Raw genomic sequence first — 18,468 nt, forward strand, 5'->3', positions numbered from 1 at the left:
AAACCTAATAGCTGTTCCTGGTTTGATTTCCCAACGCAAGTGAATGGGACTACAGTGGTACCTCGGGTTAAGTACTTAATTCGTTCTGGAGGTCCATTCTTAACCTGAAACTGTTCTTAACCTGAAGCACCACTTTAGCTAATGGGGCCTCCCACTGCTGCCACACTATGATTTCTGTTCTGATCCTGAAGCAAAGTTCTTAACCCGAGGTACTATTTCTGGGTTAGCAGAGTCTATAACCTGAAGCGTATGTAACCTGTAACCTGAAGCCTATGTAACCTGAAGCCTATGTAACCCAAGGTACCACTGTACAATATCTGGATTACTAGATCGCTCCAAAGCAAATCAGGGCCAGATCTAGATCTGGACCACCAGATGTTGAGCTATGTCCAAAAGTCATATCCCAGGAAATAGTGTTCACTACTGACCTTGATGTTACCCTGTAGGTGGTCTTGTAGATCAGTGAAGTATGAGGTTGGTGTTGGTCATCAACACTACGGGCTCTGACAGTAATTAGCATGTATTCAATAGCTATGTTTTAGCTGCTGCTGCTGCTTGTCTATGGTTTGCATCCAAACTGAGTTCCACTTTGACAATAGGACATCCACTTCCTGTCCTCCTCCCTGCAGCCTCCCACATGTTTTAGAAGGTGGGGGACCCTCCACAGCAATTCTGGGGAAGCACGTGGTGCTGTAGGGGGAGAGGAGAGGAAGAAGTCCCATTATCCAAGCAGATCTCCATTTGTGCGATGCTGGATTCAACTTTTTTATCATTTATTATTTCTAAAAAAATATATTCTATTTCTTTCTGATTTTAAATGTTGCTAGCTTCCCTGAGTGGTGACTAAATGGGATATGATTATTCTGTAATAAAATAAATACCAACTGCAGCACTTCAAAGTTAACTTCTTTTTCAGGTTAACTTCTTTTAGATATCTATCTATTTTAGATATCTTTTAGATATCAGATATCTAACACTACTCATTGAAACGCTAAGTTTATACAGAATGCTTTCTCCCCCTTTAAACAATTTAAGAGAAATGCATGTTTTTGAATGATCATGTATTACAACAGCAACAGGAAAGCTCTGGCCTACAGACCTAATTAAGCCTGGCAAAGATGCCAACTTTGTTCAAAAGGCTGTTTCCCACAAAGCATGTCTACCTGTCCCACACCTGACATCAGATGTGATATGACGTGGGGCGGGGGTCACAGGTGAAGACACAGCTGCCAGTGCACAATCAGGAGCATTAAAAAACACTCCAAACTGTGCACTTGCTGTCAGTGCTGATGAGCTGATCAGCAGTGAGAGAAAGCCTGTTGGGATCAGCTTCGCTACCAAGTTCCCCATGGTTACTTCAATCCTTGGCTTTTCTTTTGCTGCATAATTTGTTATGCTACAAAGGAAAACTGGGTTGCCTTTTGTCATAGTAACATCAGGTGACTGACAGCTGGGCAGGCTCTGGCCAGCTGCTGAAGTGGCACAGCAGGATTGAGGGAACCCATGATCCAGCTCAGACTGCATCTAGTTTTCAACGTGTTTTAAGGTATTCACATGTATTCTAATTTTTTTTAAAAAAATCAACTAAAGCTTTTAGATTATATGAATATTGTTCAAGTAAGCAGACTTGAACATTTTTCTAATATTTTCTAATCAAAATTTTCTGCTCAAGTGCTACTGAAAGAACTTTTCAGATCTTTATACAACATGAACATTAACATGTATAGGTTCGATTTTATTTACTGAATATAAATGAAACAAATACACCCTGATAACCATTTGTTTAAGGCACTGGAAACTACAAATTCAAAATTCTGCAGAGAACGTACATTATGATACTTCAGTTTTGCAGGAACTCAGCTTAATGAAGAGAAAAAGAAGACTATTAAATTGTATCTGACACTGCTCGTGCCATACAAACAATATAAGTGAACCAGTAGTGGCATCTGCTAATGGAAGGGAAGAGGAGGGAATTCCATGCCATCTTCTACATTGTTCAGGAAGGTTCCCCGACTCTCTGGAGCTGATTGTCAGGGGCACTGGAGACAGTAGGAGGAAATGGCAAAAATAACCTTTCTTCTTCCATTACCTGATGCCTCACTTGCATTGTTTGATTGCTTTGGCCCAAGCCCTTCCATGAGCACAAGAATACCAAATGGATTCCACCCATAATGAATTGATATTGAAGTAAAATTGAGCAAATGGAATGGTCACAATCCTAGCAAAATATGAAATCAAGTTGTAATTAACTTTTATGCCGGCTCAGGCTGGCAATATATTTAACCAAAAAAACAAGTCAAGAAAACAAGCTTCTGAAGAGAGCAAGTCAGACCCAACCAGCAGTGGCAATAGAAAGAATCGCTCTGGTGAATGGGATTATTATTGACTAAATTTGTATACTGTCCTTCATTCACAGATCTCAGGGTGGTTCACAGGAATGACCCCACCCCCTGGAGAGGAGGCAGTAGACTTTCTAGGATACCACCACCAGGAGATGTCACCCCTATCACAGGAATGTCCTTCAGCCCAATCCAGAAACAAGAATTCACAGTAAGAATTCCATTTTTTTTCAAGCAATCATCCCTAGAGAGCACTGCTCTATATGCATATTAAAATTGGAATGGTAGCATTTTTCAATGGCTTTTAACTTATCTAAATACTTTTAAGGAAAATGTATTACATGAGTTGTCTAGTGCCTTTTGAAAACTAATGCACTTCAAATTTTTACATGGTCACAATTCCATAGTACTGACTGCTTTGCTTAGAATCATGAGGCAGAATTTTAGAGATAAGATTTAAATTACCACAAACGTGGCAAAACCAAGTTCAAATTGCTTGCATATTATACAGCTTAACTGCTGATTTGTAACCATTTCTATCAAGATGCAAACTGAAATGATACTACAACTTCCAACAAACTTCCTTAAGAAATATGCAAAATATTCCGAAGAATATAATAAAGTTCAATTTTTTTCAATTGTTTACTTTAAATTTTAAAATGAGGTGCCAATTGTACATGTTAATCTAAAGCAGATATGTCTATTAAAGCATACATTTGCTAAGGATTTGTGGACAATTATTTGGCAAATTCTTAGCATTACTGATTTTTTATGACTTAAGCATTAACAACAGACAGTTTCTCATGTCGACAAGTCCTGTGTAAAGACCTCCACACCCCAGCCTACCTCACTGGACCCCCCAGCTTCTCAGTCCTCTGGACCGTGGCTGCTCTCACTTTAGTTCTAAAGCATGTTTCCTAAAAATGCAATTACAATAGTTCTACTCAGAAGATCCATTGAGTTCACTGGGGCTTATTCTGAGGTCAGCAGGTATAAGTTTGCCACTTTAGCTACATCATTCCCGAATTATTTAAATATGCACATGTATAAAGGTAAAGGTAAAGGGATCCCTTGACCATTAGGTCCAGTCGTGGCCGACTCTGGGGTTACGGCGCTCATCTCCCTTTATTGACCGAGGGAGCCGGCGTACAGCTTCCAGATCATGTGCCCAGCATGACAAAGCCACTTCTGGCGAACCAGAGCAGCGCACGGAAACGCCATTTACCTTCCCGCTGGAGCGGTACCTATTTATCTACTTGCACTTTGACGTGCTTTCGAACTGCTAGGGGGGCAGGAGCAGGGACCGAGCAACGGGAGCTCACCCTGTCATGGGGATTCGAACTGCCGACCTTCTGATCAGCAAGTCCTAGGCTCTGTGGTTTAACCCACAGCGTCACCTGCGTCCCATGCACATGTATAGAGCAGCCTCATTTGGAAAATCATGCTCCCTCAGGAGATCATCTTGCCCATTGTTTTAGTCTTGAACATAAAAGCCTTCCTTACAATGTTCTTCAACATGAAAAAACCTAAGGTCCTCCAGATATAACTGGAGTACAACTCCCATCATACCTGGCCATTGGCTATGATGGCTGGTGCTGATGGCGAGTTGGGAGTCCAACAACCTCTAGAAGGCCAAGGGTTCTGCACCTCTACATTAACTTGTTTCTCAATATGTGTACCAAGGCACACATACATACACACAAACATACCTCTTCTTAAAATAATTCTACATACTTTTTCTGATTAGAACTAATCTCGATGTCAGAAAAAGTACTACATGAAGTGTCTCTAAGGTCATGTTTGAAAGGGCACTTCCTTCTCTCTTGCAGTAGTACCATGATTTTCAAAGATGTCACCAGAAAAGTATTTGCCATGGGACAATCAAGCATAACATCCTGGATACTATGGTCACTATGTCCTTTTAACCATAAAGGTAGTGACTGATGGGCCATGGACTTATGGAATTTGCATATGTGATTCAGTCCAAAAGAACATACCTTACAAATTTCCCTCAAAGTCTGAGAAAAAATGTTATCTAGACAAAATACTGAACAGCCAAAGAGATTTTCTTCTTTTTAATTTAGTAAAAAATGATAAAACCAGAAAGTATATTGATGAAAGGTATAGCAATTTCTCATAGCTAAGTGACTGGAAATGCACTTCAACAGAAATTGAACACAAACAGCAAATAAATTTGATCTTACCAAATGCTCTCTTACTTAATGTCCAAACACATATTAAATAAACTAATTTCATTATTTTAATGACTAAAGTTGCTTTAACCCTGATAAATACATATATTTTTCTGGTGCCTTATGTACTCTCACACTGCTCTATATTAGCGTGAATTAAATGTTCCTTCAGGAAATCCTACTTTAATTTCTTTCTATTCAAGGACACTTTCTCCATAATTCTTACCTGAAGGTAAGTTATTCTCCTCTGTACCAGCTCTGTCAAATCTTTGGCTTCTTTTTCTCGCCAATCACCTGCTCCATCTGTTTGACTGAGGTAGTACAAATCTGTCATTATTGACCTGTTTTTTTAAAAAAGCAAACAAACAACCTTAGTGGCTAACTTAACTAATCAGAAGAATCACTGGCAAAATGAAAAGTAAATGAGGATTATAAGATCTTAAAATAGGAATTTTAAAAAATCAATTTCCCTCCACTTCCAGAGCCAAATATCTGTATGTGCACATGTATTCACCTTCAATAAATTTAGCAATCTCAAATTGATTTAAGCAAAATATTTGAACAGTTTAGGGATGAGAAAACCAAGCTCACACACATGCACAGACAGAATTGGAATTGATTTCCCCTAAGCACCAAAAACAATATTCATAATAAAACAAATCTTTTGGTGCAGGTAGAGCAACATAATAATCTCTCTTGAAAGCCAAAATGAGTTGCTACCATCAAACATTAAGAAAATATGCATATAGGTTTAATACACAATCTCCCTGTATTGTGAAAAGTTTTCAGTTTACAGATAGCAGGCAGAGGTGGACTAAAAACCAGTACTCTGGTCCATTGAGAATATCACGGAAAGGTGTCAGCAAAAGAGAAGAAAGTATAGGTTCATGGTGGAAATTATAGGCAGTTAGGTAATCAGCAGGCCAACTCAATATTGTTGAAAAAGACACAAACCATCAGTGCATACTAATAAATTTAGTTCTGAGCAGTAACCAACTCAAACCACTCAATCCATTTTGGGGGGAGGTGACAGACAAAAAACTGTGATTGTGTATAATTATACCCAGAGTTCATAGCTTAGTTAAAAACTACTTGATCATCACACAAGAAATTCTACCCTAACTAGTATCCATACATTTGTTTCAAGAACAACCAAAAAAGCACTGAAGATGCATACAATTTGTATGACAAATGAACAGTTAGAATGGCTGCTCCACAGTAATGAAAGTTCCTTCTCAGCAGGCTTACAAATTCTGAACACATTTTAGAAGTGCTGCAGGTTCTTACTATTTGGGCTAAGATAGGACTGGGAACCTTTGGCCCTCCAGATGTTGAAGTACAACTCCATTCTGCCCTAGCAAGCAAGGCCAATTGCTAGGGAGTATAGGAAGTGTAGTTTGGCAACACCTGAAAGGCCACAGGTTCCTCACACCTGTGCTAGACCTTAGCCAACTAGTAATAGACCCCAAAGCCCACAAAATTATATCTAAAGCCTTGCCCTTTTTCCCCTAAGCAGTTTCAGAGGGTGCCTTCTTTGCCTTTACTTAGGGATTATTCATGGCTCTCCCATTCATACAGAATGCAAAGAAGGGGTAAAGGTGTTGATACAGACCTGGCTATATTTATTACCTATTTGTTCCAGACAAATTCATGTTTGTTACAGATAAGTAACAGGAAAATATCTCCAGTGATTGTATACTTTTCCTGCCCTTGCATAAATAAATAAATAACTGGCAGCTGGTCAAATCAACATCCACTCCCTCAAAAAAAAATCTCAGTGAAATTCTCTATCACCATGATACCTGGGCTGTGCAGTGCTGAGAATAACTTTGAGCACAATATGTCTATGTGCTACATGCCATGTACCAACATGAATGGCATTGGAGTGCATGTCGGAGAATGCCTGATGTGAACTTCACCTGAGCTAAGCCCAGGACAAACACTCTCAATGGGTTAAGGACAGATTCAACTAGGCTTGCACGAAAACTCAGCAGGGCAGCTGCCTGGGATTCAAGAGATAGCTGTGAATTGTCAACAGACTAATATTGCCAAATCCCAGAATGCAAAGAATACATCCTGAAGGAGAATAGCAGAGGAAGGAAAAACAAAATCAAAGCTTAAAGTGACACACAGAGGTCCTATGGTGATGGCAGCAACAATGTTCTCTAAAATTTCCTGGCTAACAATATCCAGAATTACTCAACAAGACTCCCACAAATCTTTGCCATATCCTGCAACTACATTCCCAACATCTCATAGTATATTGTATCAAATCCAAAATACGAACAGGGCACAATGTTCCCTATCACTATTTTAGTGGAGGATCAATAATTGCCCAATAAATACAGTTATAAGGTAAAATCAGCATGTCAAAGGCTCAATAAACCATAAGACCCTGAGTGCAACTGAATAGGAATTCATGGTGAGTATCAGCTTTCATGGAGTTACATAATCTACTCAAGCAGCCGCATAATCTTCATTATCTTTTTTTTTTAAAATATATATTTTATTAAGATTTTTAAACATAAATGCAAAAATAAAGAACAGTGTAACATATATCATAACATACTTTCTTAACTTCTTTGGACTCCCTCACATCTCCCGCTCCCACTTGCATCACTGTCAATTCTTGCCCGCAATTTATCATCTTGTTTAAAATCTTGTGTCCCGTTCATTTAAATATAGTCTATTAATTCTTCAATAGGTTTATAATTTTTCCTCAACTTACTTGTCATCTTAATTCCATCTAGTTTAGTGGTGCACAATTATTTATAATCTAGCATCCTTTCTTAACATTCAACCAAATTGCAATGTTTTTTTAAATAAATCTTGAATTTCTTCCAGTCTTCTTCAACCCTCTCCTCTCCCAGGTCTCGGATTCTGCCAGTCATCTCGGCCAGTTCCATGTGGTCCATCAGTTGCATCTGCCACTCTTCCAGTGTGGGTAGATCTTGAGTTTTCCAATTCTTAGCGATGAGTATCCTTGCTGCCGTTGTTGCATACATAAAAAATGTTCGATCCTTCTTTAACACCTTCTGGCCGACAATACCCAGAAGGAAGGCCTCTGGTTTCTTGGTGAAGGTATACTTAAATACCTTTTTCAGCTCATTATATATCATTTCCCAAAAGGCCTTCACCCTAGGGCAAGTCCACCAGAGGTGAAAGAATGTTCCTTCATTTTCTTTACATTTCCAACATTTATTATCAGATAAATGGTATATCTTGGCAAGTTTAACTGGGGTCATGTACCATCTATATATCATTTTCATTACATTTTCCTTCAGAGCATTACATGCAGTGAAGTTCAACCCAGTGGTCCACAACCTTTCCCAGTCCTCAAACATAATGTTGTGCCCAATGTCCTGCGCCCACTTTATCATAGCCGATTTAACCATTTCATCTTGTGTGTTCCATTTTAACAGCAAGTTATACATTCTTGAAAGTACCTTAGTCTTAGGTTCTAACAGTTCTGTTTCCAACTTCGATTTCTCCACCTGGAACCCTAACTTTTTGTCATTTTTAAAGACTTCTTTAATCTGAGCGTAGTGTAACCAGTCTCGCACTTTATCCTTCATTTTCTCCAAACTCTGCAATTTCCAATTGTCTCCATCTTTTTCTAATATTTCCCAATATTTTGGCCATTTGGCCTCCATATTGGGTCTTTTTCGGGCCTTAGCTTCCAGAGGTGAAAGCCACCTTGGAGTTTTGTTTTCCAATAAGTCTTTATATTTTGTCCAGACATTAAACACTGCTTTCCTGACAATATGGTTCTTAAAGGCCTTATTGATCTTAACCTTGTCATACCATAAGTATGCATGCCAGCCAAAAGCATTGTTAAAACCTTCCAGGTCCAGTACGTCAGTGTCTTCGAGAAGTAGCCAGTCTTTTAGCCAGCAGAAAGCTGAGGCTTCATAGTACAACTTTAGGTCTGACAGGGCAAAGCCCCCTCTTTCTTTCGCATCAGTTAATATCTTAAACTTGATTCTGGGCTTTTTGCCCTGCCAGACAAATTTAGAGATATCTCTCTGCCACTTCCGGAAGCACTCCGTCTTGTCCACAATCTGTAGTGTTTGAAACAAAAACAACATCTTTGGCAATACATTCATCTTAATAGCAGCAATTCGGCCTAGCAAAGAAAGTTTTAATTTTGTCCAACTGTCCAAGTCTCTCTTGATTTCAGACCAACATTTTTCATAATTATCCTTAAATAGACTCAGATTTTTTGCTGTTATGTTTACCCCTACGTACTTTACTTTTTTAACCACAGTTAGTTCTGTCTCTCTCTGAAACCGTTCTGACTCTGTATCTCTCAAATTTTTTCCCAACACCTTGGTTTTCTGTTTATTTAATTTAAATCCCGCCACCCGACCAAAATCTTGAATCAATTGTAATACTCTTTTTGTACTAGATTCTGGCTCCTGCAGGGTCAAAACTAGGTCATCTGCAAAGGCTTTAAGTTTATATTGTTTCGCTCCGACATGAATCCCTTCCACCAACCGGTCCCCTCTGATCATATTCAAGAGCACCTCCAGAACCGAAATAAATAGCAAAGGGGAAATCGGGCAGCCTTGTCGTGTTCCTTTTTCAATTTTGAACTCTTCTGTAACCACATTGTTAACTATCAATTTAGCCTTTTGTTCTGAGTATATTGCATCAATCCCATTCTCAAAACCCCGTCCCACTCCCATTTCTTTTAAATTTCCCTTCATAAATTTCCAAGAGATATTATCAAAGGCCTTCTCCGCATCTATAAAGATTAACACTGCTTTTGTGTTTATGTCTGTTTGCAAAAGTTCCAAAATGTCAATAATGTTCCTTGTATTAGCAAACATGTGTCTACCTGGGAGAAAGCCTGCCTGGTCTTTATGAATTACTTCATTTAGAACTTTTTTAAGTCTACTTGCCAAAACTTCTGCAAATATTTTGTAATCCACATTTAAAAGGGAGATGGGATGATAGTTCTTGAGTTGTGTCTTTTCGGTTTCCGATTTTGGTATCAATGTGATGAAAGCTTCCTTCCACGATTCCGGCGCCCTCTTCCCCTCCATAATTTCATTGCTGACCTCCATCAGTGGTTGTATCAAATTGTCTTTTAATGTCTTATAATACTTGGAGGTCAGCCCATCTGGCCCTGGAGATTTGCCCAATTGCATGTTCTGAATGGCTTGTTCAATCTCTTGTCGTGTTATTTTGCTGTTCAGGATTGATCTGTTTTCTTGTGACAATTTTGTTAATCCATTTTTTTCCAAAAATTGTTTAATCTCAACCTCGTCTTGCGGCCCTTGAGTATATAATTTTTTGAAATATCTCTGGAAGCACTTTCTGATCTCCGCGGGGTTCTGAATGTTTCTTCCTTCAATTTCTAGATTTGTGACTGTGTTTAATTTTTGTCTCCTCTTCAACTGCCAAGCTAGCAGTTTCCCACATTTATTTGCCGATTCAAAAGTTTTTTGTTTCATTAGTTTAATCTTCCACTCTATTTCCTGGTTTATCAGTTTAGAATATTGTGCTTGGTGAAGTTTAATTTCTCTCAAAATCGGCTGTGACTTTGGATTTGATCTTAATTTCTTCTCTAATTCTTTAATTTTCTCCAAAATCTTATCTTTCCTCTCATTTTGTGTCCTTTTCTTTACAGCATTCTGTTCTATCAAGAACCCCCTCATCACAGCTTTGCTTGCATCCCAGATAGTTCTTTTTTCCACCGTAGTGTTCATATTTATCTCAAAGTAATCCTTCAAAGCTTTTTGGGCCTTCTTAATAATCTCCTGATCTCTAAACAAATTGTCATTCATCTTCCATCTAAAGGAGCCGGTTGGTAGTAGTGTCATGTCCATCTTCAGTGCGTTATGGTCGGAGCAGGTCTTTGGGCAGATTTCCACCTTTCTGACCTTGGGTGCCAGACCTCTAGTTATCCATATTTGGTCAATTCTTGTCCAAGTCAGCTGGGCTTCAGAGAAAAATGTTCCTTCTCTTCCCAAGGGGTTCTTCGTTCTCCAGATGTCAATCCAATCCATATTGTCTGTCATTTCAAAAAAAGTCTTTGGTAGTCTGCCGTCTTTTGTAATATTTTGGCTTTGTGACTTATCCATGTTAGTTGATACGACCCCGTTCATGTCTCCCATCATAATGATGTTGTTATAGTCCAGATAATCCAGCATACTCTCATGCAACTTCTTGTAAAATTCCGATTTCCCCTCGTTTGGTTTCATTATCGGGTATTTTAAAAATCACATTAGGTAAACAAATTAGATGCAATTGGTCTGTTCAATTATTAGAGAATCTCAAGTTATTTTAGGACTAAATAGTACCTGCCCCCCCCCAAAAAAATTGTCTCCTATAATCTTAATGCATGATCCATCTCAGGTTCATCAAGCCTTTTGCATGCAAAGAGAATGGCACTGGGCTTAGGGCTCTGGTTGCCTTAGTAAATGCAAACCTCAGGAGACAGAACTATAGTTCAATGGTAGCGCACATACTTTGTATTCAAAAGGTCTCATATTCAATGCCTGGCACCACCAATTAAAAGAATCAGATAACAAGTGACGGGTAGGAGTGATGGAAACGTACTTTGCCAGAAATACTAGGCAACGACCAGAAGTTAAGATTAAACTGGGATAGATGGACATGGTCTGACATGGTATGAGACAGTTTCCAATGATCTCAATGTGCCAGGCCATTATTTAGATATGCCCAGGGGGGTGTTAAATATGTGTTAGTGTGTAAGTGGAAGTAAGTGGGGATAAATTGCACCTTAGTCTACAAAATTTAGAACAGGTTTGACATCTAAACATTTGCACTGCAAATAAGCGTTTAGCTGTACTTGCTTTCACTTTATACTGAATGAAACAAATAAATCTTTAGTAAAAGCGGGGATTATTGTGTTTAATATATATAACATATAACATTAAGGTCATCAACATCGGTAGCAAGTATTTTCACCAACTCAGAAATCCAATCTGCATCTGGAGCCAATCACATACATCTGCAAAACATCATAGAAGTATCAGCTTTACAGAAATGACCAGGGTTGTAAATAATGATCCACATGCTATTAACTTTAATGCCAGATCTAGATCAGGCAAATTTAATATGTTCTTCTTGTCAAGGTAAGTGTACAGTTACTGAACATTCAGGTAAACAAATTAATCCAGTTAGAACGCAAGACTGGCAAAAAATATATCATTTTCAGTATTACAGCCGACTTAGATTTGGTTTTATAGCTTATGAGATTTTTGCACCTTGGCAGTTATTCTCATGATGAAATATACACCCAGAAAGACCACCTCTTTAACAGTAAACATATCCAAAGAAATCAATTTAGTATAAGGCAACAAATTATATAGCTTTATTTTGTATAACTTTTAACAGGCCAAAGAGGAAATTCCTTAGTGTAGTCTCATGAGGCTACCAAAATTTTTGTTATGTGAAATTAAGTTCTCAAGTTTAATTGCAAATATCATTTTCTATTATTCTCTCTATGTTCCAGAACCAGTCATATATATAAAGATTGCTAAATGAAAATATAGGTGCCCAAGCCACCAATATTCGAGGAAACATACAAAGTTGAGGAACATGTGGTTCCAAAAAAAGGAGTATGACCTTCAGAGTCACGGCTGATTAAGACATCTAATATGCAAGATTCTAAGCAAAGCCCATATATTCAAAAAATAAAAGCATCCCTATAGTAACCCCTTCATAACAACAACAACAACAACAAACTGGTCTGGTGGACAATGCCTCAGCCGAGGAGCTCACAATGAAAACGTATCTCTCCACTGTCTATGGAGGCACACTGCTTGGAGGGATAACAATAGTCCTCAACAGACATTTACTGAATTTTGCAGTACAGAATGGTATGCTAAAACACAATCCTAAACACCCACTATAGTAAGCCTGCAACTTATGTGGCGGTTACGTCCCATGGATCATACCTAAAGACAAAATCACATCTGGCAAGGGCAGAAGGTGGGAGAGTATCTATTTTCTCCTCCATTTTGCTTTTAATTTTTTTTTACCTCCCATTGCAAAACTACAGGGCTGTGAGGTTTCCCTTGCTTGTCAGGGGAATGCTGAGGGAACAAGAGGACTTTAGATCCCAAGGATCCAGTGTCCCCCCATAACAGCCTTCCAACATGCCACTTTCGTTCTCCTACCTGGAACATCAAAAGTGAAGGAGCACTGGCAGCAGAGCTTTTCATCACTGCACAGGGGCCTCAGGGGGGCATCCCTCCCATAGGCTGAGAGAGAAAGTCACAAATATCCAAGAATGCCCCAGATGCCCTCTCAGACAGTTTAGAACTGCTCCCTTAATTCAGAGTTTAGCTCTATTTAATCCCATACCTTGGTTCTTAAAATCAGCTAATGGAATGGTTTGGATGCTTCTGATTACAAACATTTGCCCTAGGGCTTACTGGTGAAGGGCGGGTAGTAATAATAATAGTAGTAGTAAGGAAGACACTACATGGGGCAATACTTTTAAAAATAGATCCTGAAACAAAGAAGAGACACCATCACAACTTTATGCTCTAGTTTCTCTTTATTTTTTACATTTAGAGTTTCTGCATTCATGGCTGGCAATATGGTATTTTATAGTATGACTTTTGTAGAAAGGGTTTGAGAAAGTTTTGTGTCACACATACAGAAAAACCTGGGTGCTGTCAACTAAAGGTCTGAAACAATGACTTGAATCCTAACAAGAGCAAGCAGTATCCTGCTTGCAGAGGACACTTAATAAAAACATAATAAATAAATAATATTATTATTTGTACCCCACCCATATCACTGGGTTGCCCTAGCCACTCTGGGCAGCTTCCAGCATATATATATATTTTAAAAAAACTTCCCTATACAGGGCTGCCTTCAGATGTCTCCTAAAGGTTGTATACTTATCTCATTCATATCTGAGGTGGGCACCACTACCAAGAAGGCCCCTCTGCCTGGTTCTCTGTAACTTCACTTCTCACAGTGAAGGCCTTTGGTGCTGGATCTCAGTGTCCAAGCTGAATGATGGGGGTGGAGATGGTCCTTCAGGTATACAGGGCCAAGGCTATATAGGTCTTTAAAGGTCAGCACCAACACTTTGTATTGTGCTCTTAATGGGAGCCAATGTAGCTATTTCAGGACTGATTTTATACGATCCCGGCGGCTGCTCCCAGTCACCAGTCTTGTTGATTAGTTGTAGTTTCCAAGTCACCTTCAAAGGTAGCCCCACACTGAGCACATTGAAGTGCAGTCCAATTAAGACTTAACCAGGGCATGTACCACTCTGGCAAGACTGAGCAGGCTGGTAGGGTCTCAGCCAGCATACCAGATGGAGCTGGTAGACAGTCACCCTGGACACAGAATTAACCTGCACCTTTATGGACAGGTGTGAATCCAAGATGACTCCCAGGCTGTGCACCTAGTCCTTCAGGGGACTTCATTCAGGACCAGGTATTCCCCCACACCAACCCCACCCACGTCCCGCAGAAACAGTACTTCTGTTTTGTGAGGATTCAACTTCAATCCGTTAGCTGCCATCCATCCTCCAACTGCCTCCAGACAATCACACAGGACACTTGCCTTCTCCTTCCCACTGAAGCCCCCTGTACCTCCCAAAAATCTGATTTCATTGTTCAAGGGACCCATCTACATCCGTGGGGTATAATTCACAGCGAGTACCCTTGAGCCAACCTGCTTCTACTATGAAACCCACTGAGTGTCTACAGTCAATTTCCATGTTGCCTGTGAAGGACAATGTTAACCACTAGGGCTGGGCAACATCTGATTTTCAACATCGGTGATATCTGATTTTAAACATCGTTCACCAGCTAAACATTGCAATATAGTGATATATCACAATGTCTAAAACATGAAAGGTGGACTTTAAGATTGCGCGTGGTGGTGGGGAGAAGAGCAGCTATGGAGATCCGCAGGTCGAGGGTACAGATGGGGCAAATGAGAGAAGGAGCAGACAGCCTTGGAGATCTTGGGGGTGGTGCGGTGGAGATGGGGCATACGAGGGAAGGAGTGGGCAGCCTTGGAGATCTCTGGGGTGGCGGAATGGAAATGGGCTTGTGGGCAAAGGAGCAGGCAGCCTTGGAGATCTCAGGGATAGGGGTAAAGATGGGCATATGGTCAAAGCAGCAGGGGCAGCCAAGGTAAAAAAGCAGCTGGTCAACTAAGCAAGGAAAGTGGGGCACAAGGAGGAAAAGAAGGCGCTGGGCAGTTAAGTGCCTGACAGCTGGCTGAGGTGAATCACGCAAAGCAGCCAGAGCAGAGAGAGGGTAAAAGGTAAAGGGACCCCTCTGGGGTTGCGGCGCTAATCTCGCTTTATTGGCCGAGGGAGCGGGCGTACAGCTTCCGGGTCATGTGGCCAGCATGACTAAGCTGCTTCTGGCGAACCAGAGCAGCACACGGAAAGAGTCACAATTATACATCACAATTATTGCAAGGTGCCAAGGCCATCAGCAGGAATGAAGAGGAGAAAGGGAGCCAAAAGGGAAGACAGCCAGCCAACCAGCTCCAAGGGAACCAGCTCCAAGGGACACCAGTCGGTCTGGCACCTCCTGCTATCTTCAGATTCCTGAGATCTATGGATGAAGGGTGGTATACAAATTAAATAATAATAGCACAGCAAAACTCAGCAGTAGTTGTTATTAGTACCTTTCATGATTACCCAAGTCAGATACAAGTTCATCAATATGCCTTTGGAGTTCACTTCCTTCCAATATTTTAAGTTTCTTCAATTCGCTCTGGAGAAAAAACCAAAGCTCCTTGGCTCCATTTTCAATCCGCCTCCTCAATATTTCATGATCTTTTCCTAAGCCCACTAAAAAAAAAAAGGAAAAGGTAGAGAATTGTCAACATTAGTTTTCCTCTAGACAGAAAATGCATTTGTAGAATTATGAACAAAATAGTTATATACAAACCATCTCCTGTTTGTTGCTTATAGTTTTCTATCTGTTCTTTGGCCTTTATTAGCTGTTCTTCTAAAGCATGAACTCTTCCTGCAGCAGGGCCCTGATCAATAGGACCTTCTGGTATCCTACAGCAAAATTGAAAGAATGCATCAAATAAGTTTGATTAGTGTTACATGCTTTTTGAAAGGATATTCTTGATAATGGACTAGAAAAAATGTGTAGTTTTGTGTTGTGAGTGGCTTTGTCTTTTGTTACAAAACTTAAACAAAAATATAAAAATCCTATGTTATACTCAGAGTAAACCCACTGAAATTAATGAGCCTAACTTAGTCATGTTTATTAATTTTAGTGGGTCTGTTCTGAGTGAAACTTAGTTGAGTAACAACCCCAATTTCAGCTTATGAGCATTTGGCTCAGGAAGGAAGAGATGGGACTATTCTGCTCTCAATCATAGGTGTAGAGATTATTCTGTTCAGAAGGTTGGTTGTTAAATAAATCATGATACAGTGTAGTATGTTATGTGTTGTTGTTCATCTGAGGTTGTATTTCCCTAATTTTAAGACCTACTAAGGAACAGATGATTGCTATTATGTCTTCATATGTGAAACACAAAATTCAAATAGGGTGCACTTTGTTTTTCCCATGACTGCAGATCTGTTGCCTGGTACAGTGGTGCCCCGCAAGACGAACGCCTCGCAAGACGGAAAACCCGCTAGACGAAAGGGTTTTCCGTTTTGGAGGTGCTTCGCAAAACGAATTTCCCTATGGGCTTGCTTCGCAAGACGAAAATGTCTTGCGAGTTCCTGCGGGGTTTTTCCCCTTTTTTCCACCTTTTCCTAAACCCTAAGCCGCTTATCAGCTGATCCGCTAAAAGCCGCTAAACCGCTAATAGCGCTAATCCGCTAAGCTGTCAATGGGCTTGCTTCGCAAGACGAAAAACCGCTATACGAAGAGCCTCACGGAACGGATTAATTTCGTCTTGCGAGGCACCACTGTATATGCTGTACAATTTTTAATTAACCTTATACTGCCACAGTTAACTGCTGTAACTTGGAATTGCCTGGGTGCACCAACCAAAAGAAGAATATGGGTAAGGTCTGCTTTAAAGCGAGATACCCCAGATCTTTTTTTTTCTTCACAAGTTTTCCGTGTGTTTTTTTTTAAAAAAGAAATACAATACTGATGCAAAATTCTTCCTCAAAAGTAGAGGTGGACATTGTACATCTCACAAGGTACTTCCAAAAGTAGGGGGTCAGGAATCTGGATTTCTCCCATACTTGATTTTCAATTAAAAGATATACTAAGTGATCCGAATGTAAGATTTATCTTCCTTAAAGTCTGTTGGCTATCTTTTGGCTGATATTATGCTCTATTTATGTGCATAATACCCAACAAGAACAATTTCTGGATGAAACTTTTTACATTGCTGCTGCACTCATTTACACACTGAGGTGAAGTAGTGATAGATAGTGATTTAAATCTTGTATTCAATGATTATTTTGATAAAAGCAGAACATCTCACCTATCACAAAACCCATGTAAACAGTCTTTTTAAAAATATCCTACATATTACATAAACACAATTACTTTGATGCTTTGCACATAGCCAATCCAGAACTAAGAAACTATACACATATGTCAGCAAGATACAAAAATTATGCCAGATTGGATTATTTATTAATCACAGAAGGCCTTGACTCTCAGGTTCATAACTCACGAGATTGGTCTTCTTAATATCTCAGACCATACCCTGTTATCACCAGAATTCAATGGGGAGTGCACAGACCTAAAACCTTCTGTGGGAAATTAGACCCCTGGATATGTGTGTGTGTGTGTGTGTGTGTGTTTACTAGAGAGAAACTTCTTCAAGCAGAGATTTTCAACCAGTGTGCCATGGAACCCTGGGGTGCCTTGAATAATTGTCAAGGGTGCTGCAGGCAAAACTGGCCTTTCCTTCCTTCCCACCTCTGATGCCCTCTTGTGTCTCTGCCTCCCAAAGGCTTGCATGGTTGTTGTTTGTTGCAGCAGCTCTGGCTACAAACTCCCCAGATGAATGGTGCCTCTAGGGCTGACCAAGGGGTGCTGGTTGCCAGGATCTGAGGCAGCCTCAGAGTAAGCATGCATGTGGGTGAGGGAGTCCAGCAAGCCAGTCCACCAGCCCTTGCTGTTGGGAATGGATGGACACAAGTGAGAGGTTGGGTGGGCGGGCAGGCCAGCAGGTGCCACACTGGCCTTTCTTGTGCTTGCTGTGTGAAAAGCTTGCCTGGGAGCTGACCCACTGCTGCTTCCCAAGGTCAGCAAGCTGCTGGACTCACGTTCACCCTCGGACATTCTCCATTGGGCCACGAAGGCTGGGGGTATCCTCTTCCCAGGCCACTGTGGAGCAGTGTGAGAAGGCACCTCTCTTTGGGGAGGGAGGCGCAGCTGCTGTCAGGAGGACTTCCAAGGAGAGAAAAAAGGGAACACTCCACAAGGGAGGGTTTTTTGAAAAGGGTTGAGGGTTTGTGGCTCTGCAGGCAAGGACATAACTGAGCTGCTGGGGCTCAGAGCACATTTCCCCACAGGGGAGCACCAGAAAGAATGTAGTTGGTCAAGGGAGCCATGGCTCAAAAAAGGTTGAAAACCTCTGCCTTAAAGAGATTCCTGATTTTTTAAAGTTTAATGGTACAGTCATACCTCGGGTTACGAACGCTGTGGGTTGCGCGTTTTCAGATTGTGGACTGAGCCAAACCCAGAAGTACCAGAGCGGGTTACTTCCAGGTTTTGGCACTCGCGCATGCGCAGAAGCACAAAATGACATCATGCGCAGAAGCGACGAATCGCATCACGCATGTGCGCAGATGCAGTGCTTCAGGCTGCAAACGCTGTGGGCACAGATCATGTTCGCAACCAGAGTGTACAGAAAACTTTTTTTAAAAAGAGCAGAACCTAGATCTCTATTCAGAAGATAAAGCCATATTATTAGGAATTCAACAACAAATTCTGCCCTCCTTGTGAAACAAGTACATATAGCAAGCAAAATGAGTAATGCACTGT

At 40.5% G+C, this 18,468-nt stretch overlaps 1 protein-coding gene across 2 annotated transcripts in view; it reads right to left on the reverse strand.

Moving 5' to 3' along the window:
• The window catches only part of FUT8 (fucosyltransferase 8), an 89,436-nt gene that overhangs the window by 39,230 nt on the left and 31,738 nt on the right, over positions 1 to 18,468 (reverse strand). For both annotated transcript variants that reach the window (XM_081855912.1, XM_081855913.1), the window contains exons 3-5: positions 15,442 to 15,557; positions 15,176 to 15,341; positions 4,758 to 4,872 (exon numbers count right to left, since the gene is read on the reverse strand). In XM_081855912.1, coding sequence (XP_081712038.1) covers positions 4,758 to 4,872; positions 15,176 to 15,341; positions 15,442 to 15,557 — 397 coding nt within the window. The remainder of the gene's footprint in view (positions 1 to 4,757; positions 4,873 to 15,175; positions 15,342 to 15,441; positions 15,558 to 18,468) is intronic.

This window comes from Podarcis erhardii (genome assembly GCF_964252035.2).
Source record: "Podarcis erhardii genome assembly, chromosome: 1".
NCBI lineage: Eukaryota > Metazoa > Chordata > Lepidosauria > Squamata > Lacertidae > Podarcis > Podarcis erhardii.